Here is a 22,848-nt window from a genome sequence, read left to right on the forward strand (position 1 = left end):
TTTCTAGTAATGTTCACATGAGTCTTTCTGAGAAAGAATGCATGGTTTCTTATGGATTAAATGTAGAAACCGAAAAATAGGAAATAACAATTGCACGGTTTCTGGAGTAGAACCATTGGCTAACATTTATATTACAATTGTCATCAACTCTAAATATCGTTTCAGAATATGACGAAGCACTATAAATGATAATTGAGGCCGCTAGTTGCCTGCCGGTATATGACACTCGATCAGTAATCCTAATACCGAAACAATGTTCTGTACCTCAGATGTCATAATACATTCACCAGATATCAAGACCATGTGTTCTTTATAGACAAGAACTATAGTCAAGTGCCTTGATTGTGTGTCGACGCCACATAGCGGAGTCAGGATCAAATCTGACCTCCCATGTGGGCCAGTAGTGCAAGTCCTGCTTCAACGTCAGAACTTTTGGTTTTCCATTTAGGTGGATGGTCCGTAGACGAACAAACTCTCCATGTTCTATTTCCTGATACAATTTCCATAGGAGCATCACAAATTAATAATTTCAAAGAATTACGAATTGCTTTATGTATACAACCAGACACGTGTCCACAATATTAAGCTTCTGGACACATTGATACCGAATACGAAGGCAATGTTTTTCATCTTAAGATTCTGGACTGGTAAATTATATCAGCACTCACTCAGCCAGTACAGAAAAAAAAAACACAATAAGGTTCTACTGAATGAATGAACGAGTATTCAACCATGGAAGCACTAAAATCCCCACAGATCATATTATATTCCACCAACCAGGGTGATGGATATTCAAAACAGGAATGGAACACTAAATCCACACAAATCACTGAGGATGGAATACTTGTCAAGAACTTCCTCTTAAATACAACTGAAACAAAAGAGCTCTCTACTCATTTGACCATCATTCAGTTTCAACCTTTAGTCATCTAATAATGGCCACTTTATTTATAATCCTTCATTCCCTACTAGATGCACTTTACAGAGATACCCTAAAAAACAAGCGTCCAAAATGAAATTGGACAAAAGAATGAGAAAAGGTACCTTTGTGACATTCAAGAAAGCATCTAAATCAGGAGTCTTTTTGCCATTAACTTCAACAATCCACTGGAGAGCATAGAGGCCATATCTATGTGCTGGGCTACCATGACACCACCTGGTAATGACAAAGCAGAGAGCAAATGGATAAAACTGAAGTTCATTTTAGACCAAACGAAAATATCTACAATAATAACAGAACTTAGGTCCGGCCCAAAATCATTTCAAATTAAATGGGAAGGATCCCTAAATGATTATAATCCTTGATATTGGACTTCTATAGACTTAACATAAGTGGCAACCCTCCAATTCACAAATTTATGGCAGCACTGAGAAAACAAAAAACACATTACTTTTCCATAATTCTTTATGCATACATGAGTATTATTTTTAAATGCTAATTTCTGACCATGAGGTGCAAACATGAAATCATGCTAATGGCCACATCTTTTTACTTGGTTTTTGAGTTTTGAGTTTTCACTTTACAGCCCACCAAAACTTATTTTCATATTATATCACAGGCCTACTCATGTCATAATACAATGAGCTCACAGATCAAATTAAACAAGTTTATGCTCTTACAGATACTAAAGCCTCGACACAATTACATTAAAACGGTAAAACCTAAAGTACAAGCTTTAGGCCAGGCCTATCATGTCCTAAAATCTGGTCTAGTTTGAGAAAGGGGCACACTTTCTAACAATAGAAAGGCAGATTCTTGGTATCTGGAAATAGGTGACATAATTCTTAAAGTGAGCAAGCCAGGCATTTACAACTTGAAGCAAAACTCTTACACTCTTACCTTGCCACATAAACACCATGACCTTCTTCTGGAAGAAATCCAAGAGCACGCACTGCGGGATGGGGATCCTGAACGATACATCCACACCAATTTATCACACGTGTAGTGCCACTCCCATCCCTAATATCTGTTTCGACAAGAACATCAATTTCACGCCCCTGGCAAATAATGCAAATGGATGTTTAAGATAATGTACAAGACAAAATCAAACAATAAATGAAAACATCATACATACTCTCCTAAATTCACTCTTCCAGCCCTTCCCCAAACCAGAAGAGGAAACATCTTGAAATGATAATTAGAGGTAATTAAATACAAACTATCGATACCTGACGGAAGATGGTCATGCTAAGCTTTCCATCTTTGTTTTCATTTCTTCCCAATGCTTGGCAGACATTTTCTACATCACGGAAGCATGTCACTGGCTCCTTATTGATTGCCAAGACCATGTCCCCTTGTTCTAACAGATTTTCGGCCTTGGATCCAGCTAAACATCCTTTCACACGTAAAACCTGTCGCCTAATTGGATCTTTCTTGACAAGTTCCTACAGAAAGAACAATTGACTAATAATAAGCAAGGAAACTGACGGCGTAAAGATCCCATACAAGTAAAATGAACGAAGTCATAAAAAGAGAAAATACAAGAGTTGTCATTTATCTTATTATGGAAAAGATACAGATTCATAATAACTAAAATGAACTCATACAAGTGGACAAGGAGTTTGTAAAACAGAGATAGAGCGAAACTTTGAAAGAGAAGGAACATAATCCAAAACAACTAACGAAATTCCCAAACACGAAACAAAAAGTAATCGTAATCTACTGCCTCTAGTTTCATATTTTCATCTAATATAAGGAAAAGGAAGTAAGAACTTAATTTCAGGAAGGCGTACTTGGACCCAATCATCACTCAATCCGAAACTGCGGGCTTTTGAAAGCAGTGTAGGATACAGTTCAACTTCCAAAATTCTAACTAGAGGCATCGGCCTTTTGACACTATTGATGAGAAGAGGAGGGCCTTGAGCACCAGATATGATTTGTTCAAGGACGTCACTGATTGTATATATTGGGATACCTCTTACAAATTGATGATCCTCAGAGCTACTGCAACCAAATTTCAGCTGCGAATACGAATCAATACTGAAAATCAAATTACCTGAAGTATAAGGAAATACCTGAATTTTTTCTTATTTCTCTTTTTCTTTTTTTTGCCGAGGAGAAAAGTATGCACCTGAGTTGAAAAGCTACCCCAAATAGCTCGGACCCTTCCGTGCTCATCAGTTAGCACTCCAGAGAATGTACTGCCAAAATCTAAACAGGGTAAAAGGCAGAATTATGGAAATTATCAGAAAGGAACTAGTGGAAAATAAATAAGTGGTACAAGCAATGCTAACTCCAATTACCAGTATCAAGCTCAATCACTTCCATATTGGTTGCTCTGTAACGTGGACAATCAGCAGAGCTAATATTTACAGCAGCACATGGGTTGGTCACTATAGACTTTCTAGACGTTGCTTGTAGGCTTCTACTTAGCCCAACAAGATGCACAGAATCCCCACGACGTATTGCAGGCTCTGCCTCAAAGATTGATTTAATTAGTAAACTGTTCAAGCACATTAATAGACTATACCACCAAAAAAGGGGACACTAGAAATGAATCAAGTTACTATACTTTAATAGTTTCAAGATATAGAAAGATATGAGTCAACAATACACAAGGTAATGTAGAGGCACTCAACCAACGACCTGCCCAATCTTCCAGGCAGTTGGATCAGTGCCACTTAAGCCAAACAGAGATAAGGAATTGGGGCATAAGCCTCCAAGATCTGACCAAATAAAACCACATATAAGTGCCACACAGGACAAAGTTCTGGGTACAAGTATATCTATAACTACTACAAGCTTAAACAAACTGACCACAATAAACACATACCTTTTTCTTTAAATAGCAATAAATTAATTTGTATAGGATAAATTAATTTGTAAACTGACAGGGAAAAACAAGGGAATGAAATCAAATGAAAAGTTAACCCTACCAGGAAGTAGTTCAGCAGCTCGAACAAGCGAGAATCCAACAGCGCCCAGGGCCAATGGATCATATGAAATGAGAGCATAATTGTGCACAGGATGGAGAAAAACAACCTGAAATTTAAGGTACAAAGATTAAGCAATATTAAACTATTGTCATCGGCACCCTCGACATGCACAGTCACATTGAGGTACTATGAACGCATAATGATCAAAATTTCGGTTGACATTGCATAGATTACCTCCCCTGGAATTTCTATTGGAAATGCAGCGAATGAGAGCATCACATCAGATGTAGATATCACAACAGTATTTTTGTCAACAGCAATCAATCCCATGTCTTGTGAATGGTATATAATGACACCAGTCCCGAAAAAATGTTGTGAATGTACACCGTCGAGCATACATGATGGTGGTACATGAACCTGCAAAGATATGGTACCACCTTCTGAGTATTGATGTAACACATTGCAAAATTATTTTTCCTATGGAGTTGCCCACCACTAAGAAAGGAAAGGAACAAAAATCATGTTGTGGTAACTCATAATGGCCAAGAGAGAACAAGCTAAAGAAGACAGATGGCGTAGTGAGAGAAGGAAATTGCACACTTAGCTAGTACTCCCAAGGTTTCTCTTCCCCTAAACAATCAGCTAATTTCTGGTGATGGCTATGTAAAATCAGAAGTTTCTGCAACTGTTGGGGTCAAAACCCTTCTCTTTTTATCGTTTCAGATTTTGTCAAAAGGGATATTGAGCCAGTATTGGTGGTATCATAATTAATATGGACATACTGGGGACGAAAGGACTTGAACTTCCCCCAGTGTCCACACACACACACACACACACAAAAGGATGTATCGAATTATTGGACATACGAATTTTTTTTTCTGCGAACCCACTACAAGGAATTCTTTAATTCCAAAAATATTAAACTAGTACCGTTCATTTCCAACAATACTATAACTTCTGCCCCTTCTCATTATGAAAAATCAAAAAAGACGCAAAGAAATGACCATAGGAGTACAAATCCCGTATGACTATTAAAGGAAACCATAAATCCCACATTTGTCTCCAATAAACACATACATAACACCCACGACATATTGTATTTTATAGATTTCATCATTATGCTTGAATACTGATTCGTATTTAAACAACATATTTTAGAAAATAAGCTTTTTCACAATCTCAAACATAAGTATCAATTTGTGCATTTTATGCCTTGAATGAAAACCTCACCTTCAGATCGTCATACATACATTTGTGTGTACGAGAGAGAGAGAGAGAGAGAGAGAGAGAGAGAGAGAGAGGAGGGAGAGACCCATCTCACACACAGGGACCAAAAGACAAACTAAAAAGAAAAAGAACGGACTTGGTTCAAATTGGTTTTGGTATGAAATGACCTGAAAAACTAAATGCTGGACCATAATTCACTTGAAACAACTTGGCAAAAAATAAACTTATGATGGTAAAGATATAAGAAAGCTACCTCAAGCATAACGAGAGTCGGCTCGATAATACGTTCAGCTAGTGAAGAATTAGCTGCTGCTAGATTTTCACCTTGAAAATCTCTCATCACAGAATTCTCCACAATATCTGCATCCTCCACATCACCTTCATTTCTTTCAAGAAAGGAACCATCGGCTAAGACATTGGCATCAGAAGAAAAATCCTCCTTTACTCGGCGTTTCTTTGTTTCAACATCAGATTCATCCCGAGGAACTCCTCCTTCAGAATGTTCATAACTGGTCTCCATACTGGTGACCCCTTCATTGAATTCTACATGGCTATCATGATGCATGTGTCCGAAAGAAGAGGCCTCAGTACATAGAGGGACTGCAAGACTTCTTATACCATTAAGATTATTGACACCAGATGGAAGTAGACTAGCATCAGGCTGAAAAGCAGGCTTCACAGTCCAAAGACCAGTACTATCATCACGAGTGTATATCTGCGGAGGGGCATACCATTCATGGCGATCCACGGTGACCAGGACTGACTGCAGCCATCGAAATAGTCAAGAAAATAGAGCTAATAGCCATCATGAGAGAGAGAGAGAGAGAGAGAATGACAGATCTTATTGCTATGCTAATGACTAGCAACTAGTATGCACCACTGTTTGAAATCAGAACTTTGTTTCAGTTTAAATTTAAATCAATACCTTCCTCCGATGACGATCTGCATAGCTTACATACTCCAACGGTACTCGAGCACCACGAGATAGCTTGCATAGAACTGAAATTAGATCATCAAGTCGTGATACTTCCTGACCAGCAAACTTCTTAATGATAGCATGGCGTGGAACTCCAGCTCTAAAGAGCATATATCTGCAACATTTCAAATTAGTAAATCACTAGGTCTGCAAAATAAAATAACAATATAAAAGCCTGTGATCCCTACAACACAAATCTATTCTCAACACATCTCAATAAAGACAACTTAGCATCGGAACTTGAAGTAATGTTCCCGTCAAAATAGAAATTAAAGCAACATAGTATATGATAAGACAGCTTGAGCCGGAATGAGGTGGAGAATAGGAGATGGATCACATGTACGATTGAAGTTGTATCATGACTTCCAGAACCTTATAGTTCAAAGGTGCTCTCTCATACTATTTTGCCTTTGAATGCTAAAGTTGCTGAAATTATTCTGCCTGATGGTGAATGGAATGTGAAGCTCATCCATACCCAGTTTTTAGAGTCGAAAGTTAGAGCTATTCTTTCTATTCCCTTACCCAAAAATGGAGGCTTTGATAACTTGATATAACACAATAACAGAAATGAGAGATACTCAGTTAAATGAGGGTATTGGGTGGCGGTCCAAGAGCGGAGTAGGAAGGGTGCACCAGCATCCGTCAGTTCTTTGGGAGAAGATTCGAGAGCCCAGAAGGGTTGGAGACGATTGTGGGGGTTGAAACTTCCCAAAAAGATCAAGGTGTTCCTTTGGAGAGCCTATAGCGTGTTCCTACCTTGTGCTTCTACCCTGAAAAGCACCTAGTATGTGAGTGATCGGTGAGGAGTCGGTGATTCATGCTCTGTGGGACTATCAGTCCGTTAGGAAGGTCTGGAAAGTGTGGAGGGAGAGGAATTTCTTTGACTTATTCCTACATGTAGAATCGGTGACTAAAGGTAATGAGTTAGAGCGGTTCGGGGTTCTTGCGTGGCAGATTTGGCACGAAAGAAACAATAGATTGCATGGTCATGGGGTGATGGGGGTGGGGGCAGAGTCTGGTGGAGAAAGTAGCATGGCCGGCCTTGGGGCAAGACGGGCAAGGCCAAGGTCTAGGGCCTCCAATTCCAAGGGGCCTCTATATATAAGATTTAGTGTAGGCATGCTTTGTCAAGAACTCAAGATGAATTAGTTGTGGTGGTAAGTAGTACGCCTAACTTCTAATAGGTTCTGGGATTGAGTCCCACAGGTCTCATCTTTTTTAATTTGGCTTCTTTTTTTCTTTTTTTTGATACAATTCTTTTCTATTACCTTAATATAATAAGATTATTTTATAATTTTTGATCCCTTATAGTAACATAGTTCATCAAACTCTTTTTCATTCAGAACAAAGTTATAACTATTTTCTTAATTATTTAATATATATAATGAATGATTAAAAATGACATTTATATAGTATTTTGATTTTTTGCCAAACATTTAATTTGGGGCCTCGAAAAAAATTTCGCCTATAGCCTCTAAGCACACAGGACCGGCCCTGGAAAGTAGCTTATTGGTAGGAGGGTTTCACACAGATTTATGGGAGGATGGGGATGTTTGGAGCTGGCGGATGAGGGAGGGTATTGTAGCTCCTCCAAGATTGCAAATATGGGAGAAACCAGGGCTGGGTACAGTCAAATTGAATTTTGATGGGGCTTTGGATTTAAAAACAGGGGGTGTAGATCAAAATGAGCTGGGGCTTTGCTTGGGGGTACTGGCTGTACAGGGCAGGGGATTCTGAAGCTACCTGTGAATTTCATGCTCTAGCTAATGGGCCGCACTTCTGTAAAGCCGGCTTCTCCAATGTTGCAATTAAAGGGGATGCGCAGAATGTGATTACAGCTTTGGAACTTGACTCAGGAGGACTTCAGCAATGATGGTGGTCTAGTTGACAAAGCCAAGGATCTGTTGAGATTTTTCCAGTCTTGTAGTTAGGGCTATATCCCCAGAGCTTGTATTAATGCTACACATCGTGTACCAAGAGAGGCATTATCTCTATCTTTTCCTACCTACTGATGGTTGATGGAACCTATGTGGCTCTCCTCAGTACTACTTGAGGCCACTATATACATCTTGATGTAGTTCTTTCCATAAAGAATGAATCAATCTTTTGATTAAAAAATACAGCTAATATGTGGAATCAGATGTATCACGTGGCAATCAACACCAGATCCACCCAAATGTAACTTGACAGCAAGCCGTACAAGAAAAGAAAACAGGAGAAAAACAGATCGAATGGTACCATACAGATTTATTGCAGCAAACCCAGAACCATTATTATTGATTTGATAGAAACAATTCAAGAAATATTTGCTTAGCACAAGATGATAATCATGAAAACTTTCTGATAGTATTTTCTTTTGGCTTCTAAAAGAGAAGTTCAAGCGGATCATTAAATATCATAATAAAAACAATTACTGCCAACATAGCAACAATCCAGATATATACTCAGACACCGCATCAAATATTTTACTTTTAGTAATAACACTAGGATAAACATAGACAGCAAGATTAAGAGAACATACCCTGGCTCCGCCACATACACGAGGCCACATTGGAAGCGAAAATTTCTGGCCTGTAGCATAAGTATAGTTAAAGGAGCCAAATGTAGAAATATATATATTGAAATCTTCCGATGGAATACAGATCAGGACAATCTAGATGAAGGCAAAAGCCATGATGAAAGATGTAAAGGTACAAACAGAATCACATATGGCCACTTTCTCTGTTTTCAACCAAATCTATTTGTTATTTTTTTAAAGAAAGCTAATTTTATTGATCAATCAACCAATGCTACAATAGCAGTGGACAATCAGTTACAAGAGAAAACACCAAAGACTTGAAATATCAACACTGCAACTCTAAATTGATGGACATAAGACCCCAAAGAAACTAACCTAGACTCAGAAAGAAGTGATGTACAAAGTTCCAATGAAACAAGCCCATAAAGCTGCCAGAAACTTCACTCTTGACCAAAGTTCCTCCAACCCTACACCTCCGGAACCTTCAAAACCTCTTCTATGTATTTCTACCCAGAGCTGTTAACCAACTCTCTCACATGCAATATGCATACAATTTGCTTGTTACATCAAGCAAAAACTGTGTGATTGCAATCCAGTAACCTTTACTAAGCAGACTGCATTACCTAAACTACTTGTTTGCATCACTCTCAAACATGGCAGGCAAAAAAAAAGGACAATAATACCAAAAATAAATCATAAAAGCAGAAAAGTAATAATCTACCAACCTGTTGATACGAGAGAGGGTGTATAACTGCACCACTTACTTCTAAGAAGTAATTTGGGGTTATCAAGTGTAAATCCTGCACCTGAAATAAACATGATACTAGTTTATTTATTGGTAGTGATATTAATATTGGCTAATGGTAAGGAACTGTATTTATAACGAATAAAGTGAAACTGAAGCAATACCACCAGTGTAAAGTATATGATACATACAGATCAACAAGTTCCATGCCTAGATCCCAAAAACTGAATTCTAGCACACAGGAGTATGCAGTCTCTAGCATGCAAAGATATAACATATGAAAGAGAGATAGGATTTCCAGAACAAGTGGGTGTGAAATGAGATTCTGAGATGTCCGAGAAATGAGATGAATTTCCCAAAGTTTCATTGGTTCTGGATTTACTCCTCAAAAAAGACGCAGATACTTCAAAACTTTGCGAATATAAAATTTAATATCAATAGATCTAAATATTGCAATATAGTTCACCGACTCATAGATGATGCACCCAACTTGTGAGACAACACATAAGAGACTCTTTGGTAGTAAAACATGAACAACAAATAAGAATTACTCTCACCAGCAAGTTTACAGTTAATGGCGTGCCACTCCTTTCGATCTGTATCTCAATTTTCTGATTTACACTATCATCAAGTAACGACTCCATTTTTAGGAATTGAGTAATTACCTGCATACGGAATTTAATGCGTCAGTATTACTAGGTTAAATATGTCAAAGGAAAATTGTTCATTTCTCCCCCCAAATTAAAAAGAATACAAATCAAAAGAAAATATATTAAGTTAAATGCTGGAATACATCATGATTTAAGGCAGAAATCTATAACTCTCATCTAAATCAAGATAATTAAGATACTCGAATTCAAAGAACAAAAACACCACAACAACCATGAATTCAATCAAGATACTCGATGAAATTCTCTAAAAAAAAACAATGCACAAACCATCTTTCCATCCCTAAAACTAAAACACACAGCCGAAGCACCATTTTCACCCCAAAATCAGAACTGCCCAGCTAACCCAACCCCCTTCCCCCTCTCCTTCAATGTCAACTTCAGTTTTGGGGTTTCGTCAGTCTTGAGTCTCTTTAAGAAAGACCAAACAGACCCACGAATCCATTAGCTTTTGTGATTCATTCTTTTCAGGTTTGATCATCTTAATTATTTGTGAATCCTCATAGCAGCTTCAAGAAGAAGATCTTCAAATCAACTTATTTCTCGTCTTACGTGTTTGTATCAGGCAGTAGTTCTATCAGATACTGATATTCTTTTCAAGTGTAGATTCAGAGCTTTTGATGTCGTCGGATCTAAGCTAATGGTGGGTGGCCATATCTTCCTTCAAATCAATCATATATATTTATGCAAATTATATGAGGTTAATACAAGTGTTTCTTGTTCCAGGAACCTCTATGGAATGGTAAACAAATATAAGATGTTTTCACTTCTCCATCCTTAAAATTTTTAGGCACTGCAACTACAATCCAAAATTGCAACATCTTCTTACTACCTTAATTTTAGAACAGCTGCCAACCCCCCCCCCCCCCCCCCCCCCACAAAAGAGATTTTAGAGATTTTTATTTTTTTGTCCCCCACTGTCATGTCAACAATTAACAGTCAAATTGACTTGCAATGACTTAAAACTAGATTCAATCTGACCCCCATGACGTCCAGTCTGATGATCCCAGAATAAAATTTACCAATTCATACTATCATATGGAAGTACAGAGAACAGTCAGATGCCTAGAGAACAATACCAAATGCTGCAAATATTATACATGACCCTTCTAAGAAGGGCTCACTTCAATAGATCAAAAAGGTCAACATGAGAGGAAGAACATAACTTACTTCCCCATTGATGCAAACAAGAACATCACCTGGCTCCAAACACTTGTGAGCTGGACCGCCTGGCACCTGAAACATGTCCACACTCATCTCAATAGGGTTACGTCCCACCAAGAAAGAACATACACGTACATATATTAGAAAAGAATAAAGCCTTTCAATGCAGTATCAAATTCTGCAGCCGTACTCACCACAGATTCAACAACAAGCATTCCAGTTTCACCCTGCGGAGATGCATGTCGAACTCTCTGAAAAAATCAAATGCACGAAGTCATTTGAGGCACCCCACTTATAATGGCAAATTATGTAAGATAGGACCATTAAACAAAAGATAAAAGACCTGCTCCGTCTCAGTTTGAAGACCAAGTCGCCGTGTCTCATCAAATCCTTTGTGGACAAAAGTTACCTACATCATAAATTACATCAATTGCATCGAAATAACAATCATGAAACACACTACCGACAACAATTCAAATTAAAAATCAAAATTTAAGAAAACACACACACACTTAATCTTCACAAACAGGCATGTAGTACATCAGGAATTTACTGGAACTTTTAACCTTAAAATGGCAGCTGACGAAAGAACTGAAACCAACGGAAAGAAACTACTCCAATCAGGGGAGAACAATAAACCAGGCTTAAAAAATGCAGCAGTTCAATCTAATTTGATGACCTAGATTCAAAATATTGTCCACTTCTTGTGAGAATATGAGGGATGAGTTAGATTCTAACTGTCATACAATTAAAGGGGACATGAGATCCACAATAGAGAAACAACAGAAGCCAGAGATAAATTACATCTCGGAGCATAGCTGCCTTCCACTCTACCCAAACAAAACAAAGGCTGCATTCTCTGATAGTTATTAACCAGAAGGCTTTCAAATTTCATTTCAGTGAATACAATTCTATATACATCAAATAAACTATACTACAAAAGGAAAAAGGAAAAAAAAAAAAACCAAAGACCATACTTAAGAGGGAATTCAAACACAATTCAAACCTGAAGTGTACCACGCAGTATAGAAACTGCCTCCCATTTTTTGACAAAAGAATCTCTGCCGTTTTGGAGAAACTTCAATGCCCTCACAACCTGAAGTTTGGACAAAATAGTGTCATTCTTGTCCAAAAAAAAATATTAGAACATGTAAACCTAGTATGTCAGTAGATAAGGGGGTTAAATGATCATTGCACCATCATTGTGGTTGCAAAATGTCATTTTGCACTCTGATATTGCTTAATGGTCAATTTTACACTAAATCAACAGTTTTCAATTCACACCATTTCCGTCACTATCAGCACTACTATCCAATTAGTCTTCACGCACCAAATCCGTGATGGGTGGTTTCAACACTACAAGTCAGAATTTGACTCTATACAGTGAATGTCCCACTTCAAATGAGTGAAACCGCCCCAATAATGTGATCCACATGGTATGAGAAGCCGAACCCAAATGGTAACAAGTCAGACCCACACTTGTAATGACAAAAGTATTGATCACACGTGTGGAAATTGACATAGAAATGCAGATTGACCATTTAGCAAAGTGATGGTGTATAATGAGATTTTGAGCCAAGATAAGTGTTACAGTGGCAGTAAAGCACTATGATGTGCACTTACTCGTTCCAGTGGTAAAAAAAATGCTGATGCACTTGATGACTTGCTACCAGCATTCAAAGCCACCGCCCTACCTAGCCAATCAATCACAGGAGACCCACTGGACCCACCTTTAGTACCAGATGCAGCCTACAGAAAAACCATTAGTGAGTATAAGAATGGAAGTTTAGGCTACAGCTGCAATAACACCGAAACATACATTACCCAATGTCTAGTGACAGCAGTTGCTGAAAATCATCTTATCATAGAGACAACAATACTGGTTACTGCTAAATTTTAGGTATTATTTTAAATCTGATAGCCTTTGCAAAGTGAGGCTCACTTCCTGCCTGGTTGCTAGCCTCTTTGTTTATATTTCTTTGTGTTTTCTTTGTCCTAGGCCATTGATTTTTAACCATTCCGTGTATAGTTCTTCTCTGTTCTAGATATATACACATGAAAGACTGACTGTTTGTATTGCAGATTTGTATCCAAATTTCAGAGCCTCATACTTTACGCTATGCAACATAATATTAACATCTCGAGTAGATTCTTAAAAACTACAAAATATTAAAAAACAAAAAACAAAACAAAAAAAACAGTTATGCTATCAACCAGAAGTTATTTGGACCTATCACAACAATGTTCTATTTTCTGTTCTTTTTAAAAAGAAAAATTAGATATAAAAGAAGGAAGATAGTGAAAACAGTTCTGGACTTCCAAGGAACCCAAAAACAAAAAAAATTAAAAACAAAAAAAAAAACGAGGCTGTATTTCTTAATCATTGATTGCCCATGCCTGGCACCCCACGGTCATCACAACCTTCTAAAAGTAAATCTCTCAGTAATGTTACATTGCTAGCAACACTAGAAATATAATACGAGAATCGCAATATGAAGAGGTTGTGAAAGTTGGACCTAATGACAAAAGGATTAAGCGATAAAATGACATTCATGTTGCAAGGGAAACTTCTAATGGGTTTTCACTAATGTTTTCTTGTGAAAATTATGCTCTTATAAAAATAACAAAGTTTACATAAAAATCTCTAATCAAGATACTCAATTATCTTTCATGTCAAAGAACTATAACAGAAAACAAAGGCGTGCCAATTACATCTCTTGAATCAAAATTGTTGTCAAGTTTTATACATCTTATACAATTGATTAGGTTTTTTCTGTTACAAGAATCAAGAAGGGCTATATATCACAGAATAAACCACTAGCAGAAAGGGGGCTATACATCACAGAATAAACCACTAGCAGAAAGGGTTGATGCATTTCAAGATTGTATCCTTGACTCCTTAGGGAAAATGTGCCCAACATAGAGTGAGGAGGACATAGGACAATTATATGGGTATATAATGCCCACAACTCAGACAATATCGCATATTTCTATTTAGTTTATAATAGCATCTGTTTCCTCTAAACAAAAAAACATGTGCACAACTAGTGTAGCTCCTTTTATAAAACCACTGATACATGAATCATGGGAAAGCATCAAACTAATGCACTTGGGAATAATCTATGAAATTTAATAAACTGAACGTTGTTTAGACATTAACTCCTTAAGAATACCAGAGAACAGTTCTTAAATAAATGGTTCTTATATGAAACAAAGAGGCCTACTGAAAAACTCGACCTCGACTTGGTTCCCACATCTCTCCCCTGGTTGCAAAATCAGGACCTCAACTTTCACATGTGGTAGTTTCCAAGTTCGCCCTCCCATTTTATAATAAACTGGCTCTGGGTATACATGATCTCCCACGTTGTATGAAACATAGCCCACCATGGATGAAACATAGTGGAGAAATGACACTTCAATGCGCTAAAGAACACTCTTATTTATCTGGTCCATGATAATTTGATGAACTTATAAGCTTATTTAACATCTAAACCTGGCTCCCACACCTCATCCGTCTAGAACTAGCCGCATGTTATGGCTCATTAACATAAGCAAGAAATTATGTCTATAATTCTTCTTATGCTGATTAAAGTATCCATTTTAATTATATCTTTGAAATGGAATTTGCCTTTTCTCTATCTCTGCTCTATTCTCATCAAACACCACAGAATAAAATTTAGCCCAAAAATGACCTCTCGGAAGAAACAGAAACACTCACATGAGCTCTCCAAATTCAGCACCCCAGAGCCAACCAATTTCAGTAGTTGGATAGAATACAAACAAGAGTACATCACTAATTCAAATTTTATCCAACGTCAGGATGATTATAACACTGATATGGGGTGCTTACAATCAGTCATCAGAGTTTCTGACAAGAAACACTCGACACAAGACTCCATTGACTAAAAACATCAAGCCCAAAAGTCCAGCAGAAGACTACAGAAAGCTCTATGAAAGTATAAAATAAAAAATAAAAAACAAAAATATGTTTGTGTCTACATATTCCACTTACTTGCATGTAGAATGTATTAAAGTCATTATAGCCATCCCTGCCAAAGAACACAATCAATAATCAGAACAAGCAGTAAAAATCAACCATATCATACAAACAAACGCTTAAATGGAGATCTATTTTGCCTATCTGCTGCCTCCTTTCTTTCTATTATTTCTTCTTTTTTCCTTTTTTTGGGGGGCACCTCTACAAATCTTTGTTTTTTCCAAATCAGAGTAACACCTATACGTTTGCATTCAATAGAAGGTGGGTTGAATACTATAGTCAGTATAACTTGGCTTAGTTTAAATTTGCTTGTCTTTTAGTTAGTTAGAGTTTGAAAATAAAATCTTTTCTTCTATGACAAGAATAATCATAAGTATTCTTTGAAAATAAAAGCTGTTCTTCTATGACAAGAAAGGTTCTAAGTATTTGTCATGCAGGATAAGCAGAAAAAAGTATGATTTTCCTGGAGGAAATCTGAAGTGACGTGTGTGCATAACTACAGATACCAGTTGAATTGATCTGCTTAAAGAGCTATGTTGGTCAGATATGACAGTCTCCTTTGCTTTAAGCTTTTCCTTTTGTTTCTTAGTTATTTATAGAAGAAATATTTCATGGAAAGGTATACGGCTACATGCAGCCATGGGATTTGAAGTCCCTCATGTGCATCAGATAGACAGCTTTCTGAAGTTCACTTTCGCATAAGTATTGGGCTGTCAATTTTGCAATCCTGGTTTGTCCAAATGTCAGTATGCTAAAGATCCGAGTCTTCTTTTAACAATGCGCATCACTTTGAACATTTCTTGTGCAATCGAATTATACCCCTTCAGTACTAAATTTATTCCTTGCTTAATCCAAAATAACCCTCTCTTTTTTTCATGTACCCAAAACACCCTAATACCATTAAAATCAAAATATCTATTTTGGAGTGAGTAAGAGAAAGCTTAAATCTGAGTTCAGATCTGGAGCAAGAGGTCCATCACATAACTGCACAAAAAATCAGAGACCTTTAGCCAAATAGGGCCGTAACACAGATATTACAAGGGCATCCTAGCCAGTCTTGGTAGATATATATGGATTTTGAACATGTCCACTTGATTGCCAAGTCCAAACAGAAATCAATCTGAAGAATATTTACCCCGTATCATACCACATCAGTAGAACCAAGTCCATGCTTTGTCCTCCATCCCTTGTAATGATTGACTTCGAGACTGTTGTCTGGAAATATATCCACTAGCTGGAATATTTTCAAAAGAAAGATCATTTCCAATCCCATGTGTACCATTTGCGGAGAATACCCCAAAAACCACAGAGCATTGACTTCTCTTGTGCCCTTGGACATCTGCATTATGGTGTGGGAGCTCTTTGGATTACGTTCCAGAGAACAAAGCTATCACAAACTTGGATGAGTGGTTATTGTCTGTCCACAAGAAAAAAGCGTTCTGTTATCAAATGGCCAAAGTGATTTTTTGCAGTTTGTGTGCTTTCACTTATGGGAAATCTGGAAGCAGAGATGTGAAGCTTTGATGAAGAGAGTCCCTCCCAGCCCCGCTACCACCATTGGTAACATTCATAGGAACTTCAGAGAATGGTCTGAGGCTCAATGTTGTGATCAAAGCTTCAATGTTGATGCCCCTGAGTCTAGTACTGATAAGCTTTGATACCCTCCTCCTCCAAATGTTACCAAAGTTAATGTTGATGCAGCTTGGAAACGCAACCAGCAGAATAGTGATCTAGGAGTGGTGATCCGAAACCACAGTGGTGCTTCTATTGCAGGGGCCAGCCTCTTGAGTTCTCAAAATTCTGCTATTGAGGCCGAAGCTGATGCCATTGTGAGAGGCCTTCAGTTGGCTGCTTTCCTCAAGTTGAAGAATTGTGTTGTTTTATTATCAAGAGGTGGTGAAAATTGTAAGTCATCCTTCTGTGACTGCAAACTGGAGAGTCCCCTTTCTTGATCAGAATTGAGCATTTAGTTAATATGTTTGATGGTGTCAAGTGGAACTGGATTCCTCGCAAAGCTAACCGTGTAGCAGACGCTGCGGCCAAGGAATAAGCCCCCGACTTCCCTACTGGATGTTCTTCAGAGTGATGGTCTTCCAGGCCCCCCTTAAGTTTCCTCATGGTGTTGCTGTTCTTGCTGTACTTTCTTTTTCTAGTTTTGCTGTTTCTAGCTTGGTTTCTAGTTTCTGCTGTTTTTCTTCTCCTAGGTTTGCTCTCTTGTTGTTTCTTTCTCGACCCTTGTGGTCTTTAATGAAAGTTATTCCAGAACCCCAAAAAAAAAAAAGTAGTATTTGAGTGGGTTTTTTTTTTTTTAATCCAGATCATACGATTTCCTCAGAGGCTTAGTAGGCCCAGAGACTAATCCGTGGCAGAAGATCATGTATTTTGAGTTAGGGTAGTAACAGTGGTTTATCAAATATTCTGTACTTTCCTTGTGAGATGGGATTCCATGTTGACTGCTCGATCTATTCACTTCGTTTGATTTATGATAAATGATATAATATATCATACAACCATAAGTAGACTTCTTAAATATATTAAATTGCATGTCATGATTGTTATCTCATTACTTTCAAAAAAGAAATTACTAAAATAAGGTAAAGAAAAGCTGATACTTACTTTTTGTAATGAGGAGCGTCTCTATCCAAACGAGCAAGAGTACCAGCCAAAATGGAGACCTAAAAACAAAAGTAAATCAATTAGAGAACAGCTAAAAATTACAAGACAAACCATATACAGTAAACCAACATCCTGCAACTGCACAGGATAGCAACTGTAAAGCATAGCCATGAAACAATTAAGAAACATCATGGCAGACGAAGCGTCCACAATAAATAGACATATGTATGCACTAATTTTACCACTAAGCCAGTATTCAAAATCAAACATCAATGTATCATAAATGCATGATTGGCAGTATTAATCATAATAGGGGAAGAAATATAAGGTGCTCGGTAATTTACTATCATCATGGCCTTGCCTCCAGTCAAACCATCATCATTAGATCTAAATTACCAGGAGCAAAGAAGAATGAACATGATCTCAAAATACAACTGGGGCAAAGGAGTCATGGTAAGTAATTCTCTTTTATTAGATAGTGGAGGTAAAACTTTCTTTTATAAAAAACAGAGTTTACTTGATAAAAAGGAATTACAAAAGTGGAAAAGTTCCTTAGAAAAGTGATGAGGACATCATAGTCAAACCTTTCAAAGTTGATGAGCGAAAGACTTGGAAGGAGAGAGCACCTAGTCATTATATAATTTTCCCAGCTTGGAGGGACAGCCAAGTCTGATTCTAGAAATCTCTAAGCTGCTTGTGTCGTTTCATATTTCCATTTCAGTTTAGAAGTTTTAAGGTCTCTTTTAAGTCTTAAATACATCAGTTTTAGAAGACTCCTAATGAGTCTTTAATGCTTCAGTTTTAGATAAGTCTTAAAGAGTCTTTAATGCAGTCAGTGTGAGCTATCTGCTCAAGTATAAATAAGTATAAGGGCCTAATGCCCATGGATGTTATGTTATATGAATAAAATTATCAGTGTTTCTGAGTTTTCCTGTGATGAGATTGGCGTGAAGCCTGTGTTGGGATTGGCGTGAAGCCTAGTTTTGGGTGAGAAGCCTACGAGTGAATTCTAAGTCAAAGTGTTCTGTAATTCTACGTCAAAGCGCTCTGTAATTCTAAGTCAAAGTGTTCTGTGATGGGATTGGCGTGAAGCCTACGAGTTTAAAGCCCTAAGCTTTAGAGTTTGTTGATCCTGGTATCTACGCAGTTTGTATACTGCTCAAAAAGCACTACACTTGTATATAGCAATTTGATGCTATATAAAAGAACCCTTGCAGACAAATTGGAAGCGAAAAGATAACTTGGTTCTAAGTCAACTATAGAATCAGATGGTGATATCTTGCAGACTGGATGCTCAAACTATAACTCCCTAAAAATACTGGATCTTAGCCGATTAAGAAATCCAATGGATTATAATAAAGGTTTTGTAAAGTCAAAGCACAAGCGTGATGTTTCTCACCTTCTCACCGCTGTCATTACCAACAACCCTGATTTCTAATCCAACTGAAGCAGCCTCAGGGGCAAGCGGAATCTCTTCATACTTCAGAAACTGTATTGCATCAGGATCGTAACAAAAGAAGCCAAAATCATGGACCTGTTAAGGAAACATATATATATTAGTCAATGGATAGACACAAAGTCAATACCAAATATCAATTGTAAAACCATCTAATGTGTGTGTCTGAGGAAAAGGGTCCACACATTTGTTTTTTGGCTACATGTGAAAAAATGTTCGATGGTCCTGTTTAGAATGAAGCTCTGCATCTTCAAATGCACCTAAATTGCAGTGCACATACTATAGAAATTGAAAATTCAAACTTTTGCAAGTGCACTACTTGCCAGTATGTGCATTTGTGACTCTATTTGATGAAGTTTTGGACTCGTGAAGTACCGGCTCCATTTGTTTCCATTCTATCCACTTTGTTAATTTTTACTCTTTTCTATTCCTATATCCTACAAGAGATCTGAAAACCTTGAACATTAAACCAAAAACTAAATGGGAATTAGAGGAGAGCCCCAAGATAATATAAAAACTCCCAAGACGCGCCTCTCAAATGTGGTGTAACATACGCCAAACACTTGGGCAACATTCATTATCAAGAAACAGCTGCGGCCTTGGGTCCTAGACAAGTGTATATAAGCAAGAAATTTGAGAATCCAACTCTCAAACAATTGACAGTGGAGAACCCCCAAAGACCATAAAAATTGGTATACAAGGCCTAACCTTGTTGGCGTGAATAGATGTACTCTAAACACATATTGGTAATGTTTAACTAGTCACAAATAAACTGGTACAGCCTAAACAGCTGGGCAAATAGCAACTCACAGCAGGTCAACAGTCACCAGTCAGAACAGGGATGTTGACCATGGAAACCTTCGAAAACAACCCCCTAACTCTGACGATAAGGGATCTACGCTGAAAAACTACCATATCCGTATACCTCCCTAGAGATGACCCTTCCTAGTATATCCACAAGGCAGTGGCAGCATATGAAAAATCAAACCAAAATATGTGTGTGTGTGTGTGTGTATAACTGACCGGATCCCTGTATATAGGATATACTGGAACTTCTTCACGATTCACAAACATAGCTTCCGCAACTACAGGTCCTGCACAATCAAACCAAATAAAAAAAAAATATGAAACGAAAGCAATGTAGGTTCAAGATCCCCATACTAGGAGCAGTTTAAAATAAAATAAAAAACAGAGCTAATAGTGTCCTTCTTAAACTTGAATAATAAATGACGGTCAAAATGTAGAGTTTTCAGATTATTTTTCATTAAACAATAGCAGACTTGGACTTTCAAGACAGACCTTGAGCTGTATCGAAAACTATTTCTTAAGGATTGTTAGGTATCAATACTGAGAGATTCGAATTCGAAAGCAAAATTGATTGTGAAATCAAGAAGCAGCGTGAGAGAGAGAGAGAGAGAGAGAGAGAGAGAGAGAAAGTTGTACCAGGCTTGACAACATGGCGATTGGTGAGGATGATCCCGCGGCGCTTATCGATGACAAAGCCGGTGGCATAGCTAGCACCGGCGGCCTCAGTATCGAAGGCACGACACGCCGTAGTCCTCAAAACGACGACGGCAGGGACGACCTTGGCGAGAGCCTTCCTCCAGTCCTCCGTGGTGGCGGTGCTTTCTCTGAAGGGCGGGTCGATCTCCATGCAGAGCTCGTCCTCCTTCAGCCTCGATGATCCGCCGGCGTCCTCCTCCTCCTCCGATCCCAGTCTCTCCAGAGGATCGGCCATCGCAAAATTAGGGTTTGAGTGAGAATGAATGAGAGAAACAAAGGAAGGAAGGAAGGGGGAGAATCAAAGTGGAAGACTAGAGGCCTGGGTTGGTTGGAAGCTGACTGAGTTGGAACCTGGAAGATTCCGTGACTGCGACTTGATTGTGCCAAAGTGATCACTAGTCTCTTACCACATGTGCTTTTGCTTTTCTAAAAACTTCAAAAAGCATTCAGGGCCAAACTGAGAAGTTTAATTTTTTAGTGAAGTTTGACACACTTAGGCTTCCCATAGGAGTTGATATTTGTTTTCTTCTTAATTAAATATAAATAAGGGTCCGGTTCAAGAGGTTTTTACATATTTTTTGACACTCATGATCTTTAAATTTTAAAACTTTTAACAGTCTAGATTACTTGTTAATATGATGTCAACAACAAAAATGTGATGTGACAAGCGACATGGATTTACCTATTTTCATAACAAATTAGATTTACTTTTCTTTATTAAAATAAAAAACCAAATCCAGTTCTAACTTGAAAAATCAAAAATCAAATCAATATATTCAATACCAAGAAAAAAATTCCTCGTCACCCATTTGGTTCTCTGGTACTTCGTTCACTGTTATTCAAAGAAAAACAAAGAACCCTAAACTCTACACTAACGAAAGGCAACCATACATATATGTACCTCATGTCAATTTAGTTTCTTTAGTTTTTCTGGGCTATACAAGATGTAGGTTTCCTTGGCAGTATAAATATATCAAATACCATAAATTTCTATTCAATTACTAAACCCTAAATCTAGTTATCTGTAGTGTTATGTACGAAAAAAAAAAAAGATAATTATGTTCATACATACTTGTATTCTTGTTGTAAATTAATAGATGAGATAATCGAGTTAGAGATGGTGCTTTCAATGTTTGTTCTTCTGTGCTCATGTTGTTCGTCGTTCTTCTTATTCTTGTTTCTTCTTGTGGACGTTGTTCTTCTGACGTTCTTTTTTTCTTTTCTTTCTTTCTTTTTAGGGAGATTTCTATATACACCCAATTTTAAAAAGTGGTTTTAAATAAAACCCACATAATATTCTTTTCTGATAGGCATCTAAAATATATCAATTATGATACATATTATGTCATATTTTTTCTAAATTTTACGCAATTGCCACCATTCAATTATAACATATAATCATAATAAATAAGTTTAATAAATAATACCTCGATTATGACTTTTTCTTCTAACATTAACATTTTTCAATCAATTTACAAGAATCATGCACCTTTCTTTATTTTTATGAAAAAATCTAGTTGAAATGAATTCATTCTCTGATCTATACATAAGGTAAAATATAATATAAATAAGATATCTAATTATTAGAGTAAAATGAAGAAATTTTACAATATTACTGTACCCATATAGTTGTTTGACGTGCTCCTCTATTCCATTCAAATTTTAATATATAGATTTTTATGATGAAAAACTATTTTAACTATTTTGTCAAAGACCTTGATTTTTTTAACTCTAAACCCTAAACTATAAACCCTATACCCTAAACCCTTAACCTATACCCTAAATCCTAACCCTAACCCTTAACCTATACCCTAAACCCTAACCCTATACCCTATACCTTAACCCTAAACCCTATTTTGGGTTTCTTCTTCTTAGGTATATTATCATATCATGCCTTATTTAATAGGTACATTAGAAATGTAAGTAGTTGAAAGTACAAATTTCTCTCGATCAGGATGGGAAATGATATAGTAATATACCTAAAAAGAATAAAATTAATCAAAGAACAAGAATGTGTACTTTACAATTATACATTTTCGACTATGTATAAAGACACCAACTGTGAGCTTAGGAATGAAATATCATTCTATTACAAATGAAAT

General features: G+C 37.2%; 1 protein-coding gene across 1 annotated transcript; it reads right to left on the reverse strand.

The window, feature by feature from the left end:
* Positions 1–25: 25 nt before the first annotated feature.
* On the reverse strand, positions 26–21,025 carry LOC101310707 (protease Do-like 7-like). The gene is made up of 24 exons (XM_004299965.1): positions 20,687–21,025; positions 20,267–20,337; positions 19,187–19,321; positions 17,788–17,846; positions 15,187–15,223; positions 12,798–12,923; positions 12,181–12,270; positions 11,518–11,583; positions 11,369–11,425; positions 11,181–11,246; positions 9,900–10,007; positions 9,323–9,403; positions 8,601–8,650; positions 6,029–6,194; positions 5,357–5,866; positions 4,111–4,293; positions 3,877–3,982; positions 3,244–3,414; positions 3,072–3,151; positions 2,734–2,961; positions 2,170–2,385; positions 1,841–1,998; positions 1,045–1,156; positions 26–490 (listed from the first exon to the last, which is right to left on the reverse strand). Exons 1-24 carry the CDS (start codon positions 20,979–20,981, stop codon positions 311–313), a joined length of 3,351 nt encoding a protein of 1,116 aa, XP_004300013.1. The 5' UTR covers positions 20,982–21,025; the 3' UTR covers positions 26–310.
* Between the last annotated feature and the right edge of the window lie 1,823 nt (positions 21,026–22,848).

The sequence above is a fragment of the Fragaria vesca genome, linkage group LG5 (assembly GCF_000184155.1).
Source record: "Fragaria vesca subsp. vesca linkage group LG5, FraVesHawaii_1.0, whole genome shotgun sequence".
NCBI classification, from domain to species: Eukaryota; Viridiplantae; Streptophyta; class Magnoliopsida; order Rosales; family Rosaceae; genus Fragaria; species Fragaria vesca.